Here is a 17523-nt window from a genome sequence, read left to right as displayed (position 1 = left end):
TTTAAAAGGACATTTATTTTCTCCTTTAAATAATAAATCTAAAAATCATCATGTTCCAAACTTTTATTATTTTTCTTCTTCAATAATTTCATTTTTAAAGTGATCAAGAAAAACTCCAAACTGTTACTTCTGAAGAAAACCTATCAAAATGTGGATGTCACTCTTTACTGAATTCATTACGCATTTCATGTCAAATCAATCCATTAGAGCATTTGTTCTTATTCAGTGTTTATCGAATCAAGCTTTTGAACTACAAAGTGTATTTAACATTAACGCAAAAAGTCCCGGGGTTGTTAAGGTTGAGCCGAGTCGTTTAGTATTCCTCTCCTTCCTCCTCTGCTTCTCCTTCAACGGAGTCAACACCTACTTCTTCGTAATCTTTCTCCAGAGCTGCCAGATCCTCACGGGCCTCAGAGAACTCTCCTTCTTCCATACCCTCTCCGACGTACCAGTGGACGAAGGCACGCTTGGCATACATCAGATCGAACTTGTGGTCAAGACGAGCCCAAGCCTCGGCGATGGCGGTCGTGTTGCTCAACATGCAGACGGCACGCTGAACCTTGGCAAGATCACCACCAGGGACGACAGTGGGTGGCTGGTAGTTGATACCGACCTTGAAGCCAGTTGGACACCAGTCTACGAACTGGATAGTGCGCTTGGTCTTGATCGTTGCAATGGCAGCGTTGACATCCTTGGGGACGACGTCTCCACGGTAGAGCATGCAGCATGCCATGTACTTGCCATGGCGTGGGTCACACTTGACCATTTGGTTGGCTGGCTCAAAGCAGGCATTGGTGATTTCTGCTACGCTCAACTGCTCATGGTAGGCCTTCTCTGCAGAAATGACGGGTGCATAGGTAGCCAAGGGGAAGTGAATGCGAGGATATGGTACCAGGTTGGTCTGGAACTCAGTAAGATCCACATTCAGTGCACCATCGAATCGAAGAGAGGCAGTGATGGAAGACACGATCTGCGCTATCAGACGATTGAGGTTGGTGTAGGTTGGTCGCTCGATGTCAAGGTTGCGTCGGCAAATGTCATAGATAGCTTCGTTATCGACCATGAAGGCACAGTCAGAATGCTCCAGAGTTGTGTGGGTGGTGAGGATTGTGTTGTAGGGTTCGACTACGGCGGTGGAGATCTGGGGAGCTGGGTAAATGGCGAACTCAAGCTTGGACTTCTTACCATAGTCAACAGACAGACGCTCCATAAGGAGTGATGCAAATCCAGAGCCGGTGCCACCTCCAAAGCTGTGGAAAATGAGGAATCCTTGAAGACCTGTGCATTGATCAGCCTAAAATGAAGAAGACAAAAGTAAAACACAAGACATATTAAACTAATTTGAAATAGTATAACTGTAGTAGAAATCAGATACCGGTAATTTATTCACGTTGAACAATGGAATTAGAAATGTTTATTTAGCTTTCCAGTGTTTCAAATCATCTTCATTTTTCTTTGTTCTCTTCAAACATATGCAACACCCCCCCCCTATATACACAAACACACTTGAAGTCTGATGTATCTTTAAAGCGTCAACAATAAAAACAAAGTTTCACCCTAGAACTTACCAGTTTCCTGATTCTGTCCAAGACAAGGTCGACTATCTCCTTGCCAATGGTGTAGTGACCTCGGGCATAGTTGTTGGCGGCATCCTCCTTGCCAGTGATCAGCTGCTCAGGGTGGAAGAGCTGCCTGTATGTTCCAGTTCGGACCTCATCTGTTGTAAAACAAAGTGATCCATCAATTATTTTGTGATGCAGTTCTTTAAAGATGACAATACATTGGTGATTAGATTTATTACAATACTAGGCTCAAATATGTTTACATCCAGAGTAAAAGAGATGGCAGTATTGACATTTAAAAAAGTTAATTGTATTATGCATACTGATTTGGATGGCATTTCATTAATTGACATACCGGTACATTTATTAATTGGTGCTTCACTGTAGGGCTACGTTTCTCTTTTACTTTAATAAAAGCAATGTGTGGTGTGAGGAAAGAAAAAGTAACACGTCTGCTCATTCATGAATGCATTTGAAAATTGTAATCGCTTGGTCAGATATGTAGTTGAACGAGGAAGATGAGAGAACTAGGTGTGTAAACTTCAGATTCGTAAAAAGTTTTTACCATCACTTTATAGTCCTTTGCAATGAAAAGAAATCAAACTTACCAACGACAGTGGGCTCCAAGTCTACGAAGACAGCACGGGGGACATGCTTGCCAGCTCCCGTCTCACTGAAGAAGGTGTTGAAGGAGTCGTCACCACCTCCGATGGTCTTGTCTGACGGCATTTGGCCATCAGGCTGAATGCCGTGCTCAAGGCAGTACAACTCCCAGCAGGCATTACCGATCTGGACTCCGGCTTGGCCGACGTGGATAGAGATACATTCGCGCTGTTGGATAAAAAGGAGGAACGATATTCATTAGTGTGAAGGTCAGAAGGAAAAGATTTTTTTTTTTTAAAGGAGAAATGAAACATCTAAACAATCATCTAAATGTAAATGTACTCACCAACGCACGGGGGGGGGGGGGATGGGGGTTTGTCTAATAATATATGCCAACAAAGGGTATAGAGACTGCTCGACAGACTTTTAAATTGAAGGGGGAACAAGGTAAAATATTTAGAAAGGTTTTCTAATTGAGGGGCCCTAAATCATTCTTCTCCTTCTTATTTTTATAGAAATGAGAACAAAACTCAGAGTCATAAGGGGGGCTTTTCCTGTGTGATCCTTCAGCCCTTCCACTCCTTAAAAGACCATGTGGTCTATCTAATTTCCAAATCCTTAATTTAAAATAAAGTTTCAAACACATATGATATAGACCTGTCTACATGAATATGTAGTCTATTTCTTAATTTAAAAACAAAAATTCGCTTTTCAGGTCAGGGGTTGGGGAAGCTTTAAAAAGAAAAAGTCTCTAGAATCTACACCTCCCGCTTCGCGGAAGCTTTGCCGTTTCATTCAATTATTGGAGAAAGAAGACGATTCGTTGTACCGTTCTCTAGTCTACTCTTAATCCTTGTCTGAATTCAGTTTCCCCCTCCAGCGCAAAGCGCGGTAGCTATGACGTTTCATTACATCTTTAGAGAAAGAAGACGATTCGTTGTAACGTTCTCTACTCTTAATCCTTGTCTTAATTTAGTTTTCCCACTCCCGCATTAAGCGCGGAAGCTCTGACGTTTCATTAGATTATTAGAGAAAGGAGACGATTCGTTGTACTGCTTTCGACTCTTAATCCTTGTCTGAATTCAGTTTCCCCCTCTCGCGCAAAGTGCAAAAGCTTTGACATTTCATTAAATTATTAGAGAAAGAAGACGATTCGTTGTACCGACTCTTTATAATTATTGTCTAACTCTAAGTTTTCAAAAATGTTTCTTTGTCCGATAAAAAGTCAAAATTCGTAGGGAAAACAGTTTGCCGACCGATCGACATAATAGTTAATACATCTTACCGACTTCAAACTTCTGCATTAATATACTAGCATAATATACGAAAATCGAGCAAGAATACCGACACAGCAACATAATTATCAATGCGTACCTTTCTTGCCCCCTCGACGTGGTAACTCCACCCAATATCCCACCCTTCTTCTCACAGGCTCTTACCCCCCCCCCCCCCTCTCCCTCTCCCTCTTTCATCTCCCATTTCTTTTGTTACCTTTTTCTCTTCTTTTGTTCCTTTTCTCTTTTTCTTTTCTTTCTTTCCTCTCCTTCCCCTTTTTCTTTTTTTCATTCTTTATTCCTTCTCTTTCCTTTCTTTCCTTCTCTTTCCCACAGGGAGGGGGGGGGGGGGTGTTGGGGTAAAACCCCCCTCCCCTTGAGTTTTTTTTTTATGTGTATGTTTTGTATAGATCTAGACTCTAGATCTAGACTAGATTTTTCTAGTCTATGTTTTTTTTGGAAACCCCCCACCCTTTCGAGTTTGTTTTTTTTAATAATTTTTTTTTTTTAATTATGCCAATGGCTGACCTAAAAAAAGGTGACCTTACCCCCCCCCAAACGGAACAAAATGTCAAATTTTCAAATTTCGAGACCCCCCCCCCCCCCAAAAAAAAAGGTGTCCGCTTACCCCCCCCCCCCCCTCCCTCCCTCCCTTTCAGCGGCTGGCTGAGTCGTTGCGAAATTTTGGACCGATTTTAAACCCCCCCCCCCCCTTTAAAAAATCCTACGGGCCCTAGGTCTAGACTAGAGTCTACCGTTAGGCGTTACGCCACTGGCTAGACCTAGATTAGGGTGTCTGATCGCGCACCCGATGTTGTGTGCTAAAATTCTTCCCATAGAGATTGCACGCATCCCTATGCGGTCTACGTGCATTACGCGATCATGCAAAAAAAGTCAAGTTTTTTTTTTCAATTCGAACTTCAAACCTTTATCTGTTGTGATCCTGAAGGTGATACTCGATAAATGAGGTGTCATATGAAAGAGCAGGTGAATTCCAATATTTCCACAGGGCGTTGCCTCGAAATTCTAAAAATATCTTGGTCAAAACAGCGATTTAAACATTGTGTCCTGGCTAACTCCGAGGTTTGTCACTTTTGAGATATGACGCCCCGATCGATAAGTAGTCCCAGTCCTAAGGAATTATGTATGTGCTTTTTTTTTCGCTAGCCCCCAGGGATCACAACTGACAACAGTTTGAAAATACCCTTCTCCACATTTTTCGGATCAGCTAATTAGGGAGGCGTGACTCTGCTCAGCCCAAATCCATGGTGACAGCGCTTAAAATCCGCTGATGCATATGCATTTAGATCACGCAACGTTCAGCGGCGCTTAGCAAATTTTGTGCGTGCTACCCGTGTCGCAAGCCTTTGTACACACTATGACGCGTACGCAGCGTTGAATATGTGTAGGCCTATTATAAGATGGGTAGAAGAATCCCTGCAATCTGATTGGTCAATCTGTCTGTGATGCGCTTGCCCGTACCGTGTGTGTACTACTTGTGTGTGTATTCGGATCTGTCTGTGCTGGCGTGATGTATTTAGTGTGCACTAAGAGAGTGCATCTTCGCATTATCCCCATTGCCTGAAATGTATATGTCGCTAATGGTTAATATGCATTCATCAATTTGCAACGGGCGTCGCTGGGAACGAGCCCCTTGTTCACGTGACATTGTTGAAGGCGGGCAATTCGCATTGTACTTGTCCCCACTGCCTGAAATGTATATGTCGCTAATGGTTAATTTACATTCATCAATTTGCAACGGGCGTCGTTAGGAACGAGCCCCTTGTTCACGTGACATTATTGAAGGCGGGTAATTAATTTAAAAGGCGGGTAATTTAAAGGGCCATCTAGTGCAGCGCGTATGCGCTGCATACGTAATTACGAGCATTATCGAAATCTACTCGATTTACGACTCTACTCGACTCCAGCTCTGAATTGGTTTGCAATTGACGTTTTTACTCTGTTTTTACCTGGATTCAACTAGCTTTTCATCTGACAGCCAGCCCCAGCCAGCATCATGAACCCTGAAGCCGTAAGTAACTTTTTGAATTGTTTTCAGTCTCCTCCAATAAAGAAAGAATACATGACATTTCAGGACCTTTCTATTTTTTTCTCACATTTCGACGTCTGGCAAGAATCTAGTACTGAGTGCAACGGCACACAAAGGGAGTGCCTCTTGGCATATTCTAAAACAGTTTCCAAGAACCATATCAATGTCATTTCTATACACTTTGGTAATCTTAGGAGGAAGACAACGTACAGCTTGAAGAAAGGGAGGGGGGATGAAGTTGTACAAGAATTGCATAAACTAGTGTCGGGGTTGGGACCAAACTGTTCAAAGATTGGGGTATTGGAGGGTGATGTTCAAGCTGCGTTGTGTAACGAGTATGACCGTGAGAGGATGGGATGGGCGTGGATGACGAATGGTGTGGTTTTAGAACTCTATGCGTGGGGTAGGAAAAATGATCTTTCCACCGAAAGTTTCAAACAGTTGTTGCGTGCGCTGTTTGAGGTTGATGATAGTGTTGGTAGTGTAAGTACACATAGGCTGCACAACAAAATACGAAAGGTAACTGAACAAAGGAGCTCTGGATTGAATGAAAGAGACTTAGACAAATTCTTGAACGAGGTGTTTGTAATTTTGCCCGTAAGTGGTAATCAGGCAAGTGGGGTTGGGGGGAGAAGAAAGCCGGATGGTGGGAAGAAGAGGCAAAGTGGTGGGAAGGGAAAGCGCGGGAAAGGGGGTTCGAGGCCAGTTCGCGAGAGGGTTAGTAGAAGTCAAGAAAAATCCAATTGTAAATGTAGATTTCGAAAGGAATGTATAATACTCAAAACGAGGTTAAGGAAAATGAGAGTAAGGTTGACCGGCGTAGAAAAGAAACTTAACGACTACAAATTAAGTTTAGCAAAATCGGAAGTACAAAGGCGACGATTTAAGATAAAAGATGAAGGTAGGAAAAGGGCACTTGATAATCAAACAAAGGCAGTAAAAAAAATGCAAACAGAGTTGCTCTCAAGAAAAATGAAAATTTCGCTTCTTGAAGAACAAACAAAGCAGTTCAGAAAGTTAAAACAACAAAAAGGGGCGATGAAAGTAATGTGGAAGAAAAGTCAAGTACGCTTGAATTATCTAAAGAAAAGAAACGACTTGCTTTCGAAAACTATCCAAGAAAATAAATCTCTCAAACGAAAATTGAAGAAAATGACAGTTAAGTTAGGCAAATTAGCGAGTCCGCTATCGGAGATTGTCATTCAGTCAATCGAAAAAGGCAAGTACACAGATGAGGTTAGACAGGTATACCAAGAGTTAGAGTGCAAATTTGGAGTCAGTTCAAGGAACTGTGAAGGGGTGGTAAGGTCAATAATCGAGGGTTTGACAAAAGCAGAGGTGGGGAAATTACCAAAAAAGGACTTTGCAGCAGATATGTTTCAAGAAGCCAGAGTTCTTAGTCAAATTCAAGTATTAGATACGCTGATGAATGAAGACCAGTCAAATCTGACAATAGGGGGGGATGGCACAACAAAGGGGGGTCATCATTATGGGGCTTTTGATATTCACACACAAGATGGTGACTGCTATGTCATGGGGGTAAGAGAAAGTGTGGGGGGTACCGCCGAAGAAACTTTAGGTTTAATGAAGGAAGTACTAGAGGATATGTGTAATGTTTTAGACGATGAAGGGCCCCAGAAGATGAACAAAATTCTTCAAAAGATGAAAAACACTATCAGTGATAGGCATATTGCTCAAAAAAAATTCAATGAACTCTTACAACAGTATAAAAGGGAGGTGCTGCCTAAGGTTGACAATGGGTGGGATGGGTACAGTGAAATTCAGAAGGAAAGGGCAGTTAGTATGAACAACTTCTTTTGCGGCTTACATTATATGGTGGGATTAGCAGATCAATCGTCTCAAACATTGAATGTATGGGAGAAAATGATATTTGGTGAAACTAATGTTGGTGCCAAAAAGGTTGGGGTCTCATCAAAGGGGAATGAAGGGGGGACAGAGAGACTAGTCAGAACAGTATGCAAGGCCATACAGGACAGGGGTTGTGAAAAGTCAGGAAAACCTGTTCAATTTCGGGCATTTTTAAGGGAGAGAGGAAGAGATTGGGTGCCACTCGCTCCATTCAAGGGAAATAGGTTCAATATTTTATTTAAAAACGGGGCTGGCGTGTTCTACCTTGCAAGCGATTTAAAGGATTTTTTTAATGATTACAAAGATGATAATTTACTAATGAGAGCTGTCCACGCCGACCTACATGTACCACATTATCTGGCGGCGTGTAGGGCTCTTGGTCTCATTGACCGGTTCGTTACCAAACCCCTTTGGCAAATTCTTGAAACAAAAGAAAACATTAACACGATGAATGATAGATACAAAACGATGATGAGTAAGTTTCAGGAATTTGCGGAAGATTCCTCAGAATTCATGAAGGGCAAGTGTAAAATATTTGATGATGTAGATATTCCTAACGATGTAATGCTAGATAAGTTAGTTAACCATGAAGGGGATGACCATTTGACCCAACAAGTACTTGAAATGCTTTTCATTGGGTTTGTAACCGTAACGAATAGACTAGTACATGATCATCTACAGGATAAGTACAAAGACAAAGACGGGGAAGTAGAAAGCGTGCCAAAAACAAATGTATCTGTAGAAAGGGACTTTGGAATGCTTGACCGAACAATGAAATGCAAACCCAAAGCAAAAACAAACTGTTTGGAGAGCATTATCATGTATTCCAAAAACCAAACAAGCAAGTGGGTCTCCACTTTACCCGAAGATAAAAGAAAACAATATATGGAAGTAGCGAGAAAACAAAAACATGTTCAAAAACAGAAGTATGCGATGCGTGCCAAGAAAATTTGGGAGGGTAGGGAAAAAGCAATTAGGGACAAAAGGGAAAGCAAATTGCACAAAGAGGAAAAGGACAACGTAAGAAAAGAAACAGTATACAATGAGGTTAAAGATATGTGCGGGGGGATCTGGACTAAGGCTAATGATGTCACGGTGGGACTTGCAAATCAAACACCAAAACAAAAACTAGACATTTTAAAATTGCAACTAAAAGCTCGAAGACTTGTGTTCGGTGACAAAAATGAAAACGGTATTTTGAATTTTTCGGAGAAGGGCAGGGTTAAGACATGGGTTGAACTCAATAAACAACTACTAACACTCATTACAAAAAGTCAGGAACGTGCGAGGTTAGTAGAGGATGAAGATCGGGAAATAACAGAAGCATTGTGCGCTCCTAATGAGAAAGTAGAGGAATACAAAATAAAAATGAAACGGAAAAGGGAAATCGAGTTGGAAAGGGCTAGAAAGCGTCCCAAAATAGGAAGACAGGTGCAGTATAATGATCTGGTTGGGAAGATAATTGAACACTTGATAAAGGAGGATAATGACGAAAAATGGTATAGCGCGTTTGTTAGTTCTAAAACCAATCAGGGATTAAATCTTGTTTATCTTACTGACACCAACAACGTCTATTCTTTTAGCCAGGAGGAAATAAGGGCAGACATGGAAACAGGGGATATATATGTGAAAGAAATAAAAGCTACAGATTTACTAGGTTTTAAAATAAGACACAAGTTTAATGTAGAAGGGAAAAATGTGTGGTTTACTGGGTACGTAATAGACGCAGAAGAGGGGGAGGGAGTAAATAAGCCATGCAAAGTGGAATACGAATACTTAGAAGGGGAAGGGGAAGAGGAAGAGGACGAAGATTTAGAGACATGGGAAGGTCTCCTTCTTGAGGATTATTGGAAGGGTGAGGTGAGGCTGTTGGAAAAAATGTGAATTAATATGTACAGGGAACATATAGGTTTTTGTAATTATTTGATAATGAATTAAGGCAGTAACATTCTTTTTTACCTACCTCATAATCAAGAATGCTAGTCATGTTTAGGTCACACGTTCTCCTTCTTCATCTTCTGCTGCTTTAAAGGTAGTAGCACTCATTTGCACACCTCCCCCAATTTCGACGAAATAAATGGACAATAACTGGAATTGTGCTATATAAATGATTTGATTTGATTTATTCATTTATTACCGATTTACAAGTTTAAATATTTACATTTGACAGCAATTTATATATCGTACATTGGAACAAAAAAGCAACATGCTAAATTAGGTTAGCCTCAAGATTGTTTTGAATTACGTCTAATAAATATTAAAATTAAAGTGGTACAATTAAATTACAGAGGTTCATAATTGTTATTAATTCAATTATTAAATACCTAGTACAAAATGAGGTGTACATCTCTCTCTTTACTCAAGGTCGGTATCTGAGACGGGAGTTCCAGTATACATGGCCTATGTAGAGGGAGTGGTGTGTGGGCCCTGTTGAGGGATACTTGTTTTATTTTCGACAAATTATGTGATAATATTTTTGTAGTGTATAAGATCACTGAATTTATAATTTCATCCCTCTAGATCAATACCTTAATCACGGGACACAGCCTCATACGGGACCTCGGCCAGTATTCACCCAACCTAAATCTAGCTAAAGATAATATCGAGATTCACGGGTTCCCTGGAGCAACGGTAGGTTCCCTCATTAACAAATTTCATTCTTTATCATTTCTTAAGTACCAGCTTGTCATTTTCCAGATTGGAGGCAATGACATCTCTGCCCCACACTCCCCCCCCTGACAAGGTTATGAGGGACATCCATCACCTCGTAGACAGCGTTAGGTATCTGAACCCACAAGCCCATATCACGTTCATGGAGTTACTTCCTCGTAAAAAGACTAGAGCTCACAAACATGACGTCCACATTGATATTTATAATTCTAGGGTAGATCAACTAAATGATTTGCTAAGAGAATTCCTCCCTTCTGTACAGGCTAACTTCTGGCAACATTCCCGGCAAATTAAAGACCCATGTAAGTTTTACAAGGATGATGGGGTTCACTTTGCTTACCTACCTCCATACTTTAAGTCCGTTAGAGGGTGTACCATAGAGGCTCTAAAAAACTAAACACTAAAAATGGGACCGGCCCACGAGACTGCTTTATAAATAGAAAAAAGGGAACTTGCTTTCTTAATGCTTTCTAACTTCAGTGATCTTTCACACTTTCATTTTTTTGCTATAAGATTTAGATTCAAACAAAACACTCAAACATTGTAAGGCTGAAATGAAATTGTTTCAAGGTAGCGTAAACTAAAAGCCAACACTTTATGTAAATGGTCCAATGCGTTTAAAATTACGTTTGTATTTTCTTCCGTCCGTCTGTACTTCCGTCCGTCTGTACTTCCTTCCGTATTTCTGTCCGCCCGTACTTCCGTATTTCCGTCCGTCCGTTCTTCCGTCCGTACTGCCTTCCGTCTGTTCTAATTGTGTCCGTCCGTTCTTCCGTCCGTACTGCCTTCCGTCTGTTCTAATTGTGTCCGTCCGTCCGTACTTCCGTACTGCCTTCCGTCTGTTCTAATTGTGTCCGTCCGTCCGTACTTCCGTACTGCCTTCCGTCTGTTCTAATTGTGTCCGTCCGTCTGTACTTACTTCCGTACTGCCTTCCGTCCGTTCTTCCGTCCGTACTGCCTTCCGTCTGTTCTAATTGTGTCCGTCCGTCCGTACTTCCGTACTGCCTTCCGTCTGTTCTAATTGTGTCCGTCCGTCCGTCCTGCCTTCCGTCTGTTCTAATTGTGTCCGTCCGTCCGTACTTACTTCCGTACTGCCTTCCGTCCGTTCTTCCGTCCGTACTGCCTTCCGTCTGTTCTAATTGTGTCCGTCCGTCCGTACTTCCGTACTGCCTTCCGTCCGTTCTTCCGTCCGTCCGTCCGACTACCTTTCATCCATCCATCCGTCCTTTCCGGTCATAGCTCATTTAATATGCAAAATACTTAATTATATATGCAAAAATGTGGTTAACTTCCTTGGTAGTATAATGTATATAGTATAATGGAGGTAACTTTATCTAAGCTTAATTGCTTTGACTTGTCCATATTTGTATTTCGCTTCTAAATTGCAACTCGTTATTAATTAAATTTATAATACCTAGTACAGGGGTACATCTCTCTCTTTACTCAAGGTCGGTATCTGAGACGGGAGTTCCAGTATACATGGCCTATGTAGAGAGAGTGTTTTGTGGCCCCTCTTGGGGATATTTCGCTTCTAAATTGCAACTCATTATAGTGTTATTAATTAAATTTATAATACCTAGTACAGGGCTACATCTCTCTCTTTACTCAAGGTCAGTATCTGAGACGGGAGTTCCAGTATACATGGCCTATGTAGAGGGAGTGTTTTGTGGCCTCTGTTGAGGATATTTGGCTACCAAATTTGTAACTAAAAGAATTATTAAATTTCATGAATGCTATTGAAACTGCAGTGTGCCATGCACCAATAGTATTAATGCTACACGTACCACATGCAATGCAGTGGAATCTTAAATAATATCTGAAATTTACTTTTCTAATAATTTCTTTATTGATTCTTTTTCTTCCATATCAATCTGCATGGCATGTCATGTCATGACTGGATACTGGGAGAGAATAAATACTCGAGACTTATAATGGCAGACAGAGGTAGTGGACCCGGTTGCTTCATGAACTGATCCTTGCACTGCTGCAGCTCTCAGTACGACCATCAGAACTGTTTGTGATGCTGCAGATTGCTGAAGTGATCACCGGACGTTTCCTGTCCTAGGAAGGAGCCTGTGAAGAACTGATTACTCCATCAAATGATCATGATTTTATATTTTGTTTTTATACTATGTCAGAAAATTATGTAATATTTAAGTTGTCAATATCTTTAATTATGATTTTATATACCGGTATTGTTTTCATACCATGTCAGAAAATTTGATTGATTTAATTAATACCCATTTAAAATTAAAGTTCTTCTGTAATATTTAAGTTTTCAATATCTTTAATTTTGATTTTATATTATGTTTTTATACTATGTCAGAAAATTTGATTGATTTAATACACATTTCAAATTAAAGCTCTTATGTAATATTCAAGTTTTCAATATCTTTAATTATGATTTTATATTTTGTTTTTATACTATGTCAGAAAAATTGATTTATTTAATTAATACCCATTTAAAATTAAAGTTCTTCTGTAATATTTAAGATTTCAATACTTTTAATTTGGATTTTATATTATGTTTTTATACTATGTCAGAAAATTTGATTGATTTAATTAATACACATTTAAAATTAAAGCTCTTATGTAACATTCAAGTTTTCAATATCTTTAATTATGATTTTATATTTTGTTTTTATACTATGTCAGACAATTTGATTGATTTAATTAATACCCATTTAAAATTACAGTTCTTCTGTAATATTTAAGATTTCAATACTTTTAATTTGGATTTTATATTATGTTTTTATACTATGTCAGAAAATTTGATTGATTTAATACACATTTAAAATTAAAGCTCTTATGTAATATTCAAGTTTTCAATATCTTTAATTATGATTGATTTAATTAATACCCATCTAAAATTAAAGTTCTTCTGTAATATTTAAGATTTCAATATTTTTAATCATGATTTTATATTGTTTTTATACTATGTCAGAAAATTTGATTTGATAGATTTAATTAATACCAATTTAAAATTAAATTTCTTTAATTTATTTAAGTTTTCAATATTTTCAATTATTAGTTGGACCAGTAGCATACGCAGGATTTTTCACAACGACTCAGCCAGCCGCTGAATAAGTGGGGGGGGGGGGGGGTAGTTAAAGAGCACATTATCATTGTGAGCCTGTGTTTACATCATTTTGTCTTATACATGTAACTGTTATCATCTGAATCTTACAAAGAAAAGGGCATACTTATATAATATTGGTGAAAGGGGGGGGGGGGGGGGAGAGCACATTATTATTGTGAGCCTGTGTTTACATCATTTTTTTTCTGATACATGTAACTGTTATCATCTGAAGAATGAAATGAAATGCAATTTTTCAAAGAAAAAGGGCATACTTGGTACACATATTTTTTGGCTAAATAGATTCTGACTTCTTGAAATTATTTTAAATTGTTTAAAAAATGAAAAGGGGTATGATAAAAAGCATATCACATCCTTATGAAATAGGCCAGATCCAAGAGCATTTTGCTTGGTTGCACATATATTTCAATTGCGACTTATGATCGCAAACGTGGGCCGTAGGGGAATTTTCCAAACTATTGATTTAGGCTGTTGGGTTTTTCGCCCCTACTTGGAGATGAAGTATGACGGTGCAGTTTTGGAAGATGCACCGTTGTAGTAAATTACTGTAATCATATATCTATTATCTACATTTGAAATGTACCGATAGATTATTCAATTTTTTTGTATAAACATTGCCACTTAACGATAGAACGTAACTTGGTCTAGATATACATTGCTTGAATTATTTTTGCATGCAAATTACTGTAGATATTCAGCTACATGTATCCTTCACTTTTTGAATGATGATCTTAAGATGATTGCATATTTTCTCATACCTGCATACAGACTGCAGAGTATTGTCTGTGTCAGACAAACAGTTGTAAATAATTGTAAATTAAAAAATCAACCTGTGATTGTTGGTGGAATAACACACAAATAATGAATACAAGCCTTTCTTTTGTACATAAATAGGAGAACTAGAGAGCGAGGAGGGGAAAACTACTGAAATCTAGATTTAGGGAGAGAGAGAGGGAGAGATCGAAAGAGACTAGGCAGGACAAAACACGAGATTGATATGAAAAAGAGAACAATAAAATAAAAAGATAATAATACAACAAAATTGGACAATGTTTGAGTCAGAGAGCGAACAATAGAATTACGAGCAAGTAATAAAATGGTGCGTACAAATGTTAGCTGAAGATGGGGAAAATGAGAGACAAAATAGATATTAGGGAGTGGTAATGAGCGGATATAATTTCAAAGCACAAATCATGCAACATGCAAGGGTAAGAAAAGAGAGTGGGAATTAAAGGCTACATTAAATAATGCAATCGATAGTCAAAACAGAAAAGAATGATAGAAATTGAAATTTAAAAAATATAATAAAGCACAACAACTTGTTTGTTTTTATCATTAGATAAGTGAAAGAGATCGAGGTCATGGTAACAAAAAAGTGAAAGGGAAGGGGGAATCAAGCAAAAAAGAGTGATGTGATCCGATGAACAAATGAGTACAAAATAATTAAAATCATGTTGGCAGTGTCAAGCCAGACGGCAGACAGCCAGCGATCAATGCATCATGATTATACCAGCCCATTGAAGCTAGTGCATTGACGAAATCACCGTACACTCAGCTCACTCAGTCACTGCATGCATTGCACTGCACTAGCAGTTGTGTACCTATAGCTACAACAGCACGATTGTATTTTGATCTGAATCTAATATCATTAAGGATCAGGCGGTGTAAGGAAATACCAAAGTATTTTTCGCAACAATTAATTCATGCAACAAAGAGATTGTTATGAATACGCACCTGAGCTTGGGAATCCCCCCCAGCTGAGCTGACGTGATGACTCAGCGCGCGATCGCCAGCTGCTGCCAAGCTTGGCTCAGCTGAGATCACGTCATCATCGCCCAGCCAGAAATGCAGCGCATGCGCACGAGGGAGCGATGACATCATGTGAAATGTCACGGGTCATCTGGAGAACGGACGCGTATGCGGATGCACACTGAAGACGAAGGAGGAGGAGTTTAACGATCGCGCTCAATAAGCGCCGCAGCTAAGCAACAGGCGTACGCTCTGCATATAGCGCTACGCAGATTGCTGCTCGAGCTGCTCAGCTGTTGAGCACAATTTGCAACTCTGCGTGTAACATCTTTTTCGACCATTCTGATCAAAATCGTATGAATATTGAATAGATTTGAGGGGGCTGTATCTTTTGATAGAAACATCGGTTAGTCTTGAAATTTAGAATGGGTAGTTATGAGTCAATGATTTTTCTAAATATCCAACAATAATGGTGACAAACGATCCGAAAGTGAAAATTGAAAAATCGTCCAGACACCCTACCTAGATAATACTAGGCCTAGACTAGACTAGATCTAGACCTAGGGAGTAGGGTAGGGTCTATTATTATCAATTATCATTAATTGTCATTATTCTCCTCATCCCCCCTTGGCCTTTCGCTCCTCCGTCTTTCCCCCTTTCCACCTTTTCTCTCCTCTCTTACCCTTTCTTCCTTTCCCCTCCCTCTTTTCTTCTTCTTTCTCTCTTCCATTTTCTTTCTTTTCCCCTCCTTTTTTTGTGTGTTACAGGGGGAGGGGCACGTGCCCCCTGTGCCTACCCCCCGACTAGATCTATGCTAGAGCTAGGTACTACTAAGGTAGCCGGCCCAGGCCCAGGGCTAGACCTAGATTCTAGTCTCGATAACTTCTAGTACTAGACCTAGATCTAGTCTAGACCTAGACTAGATCTAATAAGTTCTAGAAAATACAATCCAAATCAAGAAGACAAGACTGTAACTTGTGAGTGTGAAGACACCATGATCAACACCGTCTCTGACGAGTTTGAACAGTCGACACTTCACTTGTCTTTATTTTGTTCATCACTTTTAAACTTTTAGCCACTCAGCTCAGATCAGAAATCAAGAATTTCAAGGCCGAAATAAAAGAAAAAAATACAATCAAAAATGTGAAATACTAATCATGACAACTTGACATGGATCAATCACGACTGCACAAAGCCACAAGCACCACAGCCTTTCATTTCTCAAACTTTTTCATTCATTTTCTAGACCTATTTAAAAACCAATTAGTTTAGGCCTAGACTAGACAAGCCTAGAGTGGATCTATTCTAGATAGAGGTCTATAGAGTTTCACTCACCATTTTCGATGATTTTCAGGTGATCAGTAAGAATTTAGAGTAAATTTCTTGAATAACGTCGGCGGGAAACTTGACGCAACGCTTGCCAACAACAGAATGATAACGATGCATCTAAAGCGCGTATCGAATGTGCAGTTTCTACGTAACAACGGTATAAACAAAAGTAATTCATCCAATGATTAGCAAATATGGCAATACGTCACTAGGAAAATGAACCAATTACATTTTAGAGATGAAATGCTCCCCACGCGCATGATATGAGCGCGCTAGGCCCAGACGCGCAATTAAGCATGGAGAGGATTTATGCTAAGCGCATATCATCCTTCCTTTTGTTGCGTCACAATAAATATATAAAGATAATAGACGTAGAAATATAGGCCCCTAGATGACAAATTAATTTTATGCGTGCCAGATTTTAGTTATGAAGAGAGAGAGAGAGAGAGAGAGAGAGGGGGGGTAACAAAATATATTTTGTTATTAATGTTAGATTAGTTTATGTTTATTAGTTTTCTTCGACTAAAAGACTCAAATATTTTGTTCACGTCCTACGAATGAAACCCACAAGATACCCCAAAATTGCTGTTGAAGGAAACGTCGCAGCAAATCGACTCAGAGCCTGGCCGTCCACCCAAAAGATGGCTTGACCGCATCTCAGAGGACTGCAAAGCAAGATCCATACCAAGGCTGACAGATGCATCAAGATTGGCTGCAGACAGAAAGACTTGGCATACCATCATCATACAGAAGCCATCACGAGGCCCCTGGCCTGCGTGGACGGCATAACTTATAAGTCAAGTAAGTCAAGTCAAGTTTATGTTATTAAAGATTTATGACATACATGTATGCGTGTAAACTTCTTGAAATTATTGGTTGAAATCAGGGGCGTACGCAGGATTTTTTCAAGGGGGGGGGTTTTAAAATATTATAAGCGGACACATTTTTTTTTTTTTTGGTCTCGAAATTTCATAATTTGACATTTTTTGTCGTTGGGGGGGGGGGGGGGTAAGGTCACCTTATTTAGGTTAGCCGTGGGTATAATTTTTTTTTAATTTTTTTTTTTTTTATAAAAAAAAAAAAAAAAAAAGGGGGGGGGGGGTTTTAGGTTTTTTTAGGGGGGTTTACATACATAAAGATACCAAAGGGGGGGTTTGAACCCCCAAACCCCCCCCCCCCCCCCCCCTGCGTACGCCCCTGGTTGAAATCTACTCTTCTTACCAGACATAGTTTGCACAAGTTTTTTACTTTATCAAGTTCATACCTAAGCATTATTTAGAAGGAAAAATGAAAAAGTAACGAGTTCACAGAATATAACGT

The 17523-nt window shown here is 39.6% G+C and overlaps 1 protein-coding gene across 1 annotated transcript; it reads right to left on the bottom strand.

Annotated features, from left to right (window-relative positions):
• Positions 1–19: 19 nt before the first annotated feature.
• Positions 20–16309, bottom strand: LOC590586 (tubulin alpha-1A chain). Its single transcript, XM_790183.5, has 4 exons — positions 16210–16309; positions 2171–2393; positions 1569–1717; positions 20–1294 (listed from the first exon to the last, which is right to left on the bottom strand). The coding sequence occupies exons 1-4, from the start codon at positions 16210–16212 to the stop codon at positions 314–316; spliced, it is 1356 nt and encodes a 451-aa protein (XP_795276.3). The 5' UTR covers positions 16213–16309; the 3' UTR covers positions 20–313.
• Between the last annotated feature and the right edge of the window lie 1214 nt (positions 16310–17523).

Source organism: Strongylocentrotus purpuratus, unplaced genomic scaffold, assembly GCF_000002235.5.
Source record: "Strongylocentrotus purpuratus isolate Spur 01 unplaced genomic scaffold, Spur_5.0 spur5_scaffold_6, whole genome shotgun sequence".
In the NCBI taxonomy this organism is placed as follows: Eukaryota; Metazoa; Echinodermata; class Echinoidea; order Camarodonta; family Strongylocentrotidae; genus Strongylocentrotus; species Strongylocentrotus purpuratus.
This window is presented reverse-complemented; position numbering and strand designations above follow the sequence as displayed.

Excerpts from the sequence above, each read along its gene's own strand:
- LOC590586 (XM_790183.5), bottom strand. Across the intron at positions 1,718-2,170 it reads CTTGGAGCCCACTGTCGTTG|ATGAGGTCCGAACTGGAACA; the intron begins GTAAGTTTGATT and ends GTTTTACAACAG. Across the intron at positions 1,295-1,568 it reads TGGACAGAATCAGGAAACTG|GCTGATCAATGCACAGGTCT; the intron begins GTAAGTTCTAGG and ends TCTTCATTTTAG.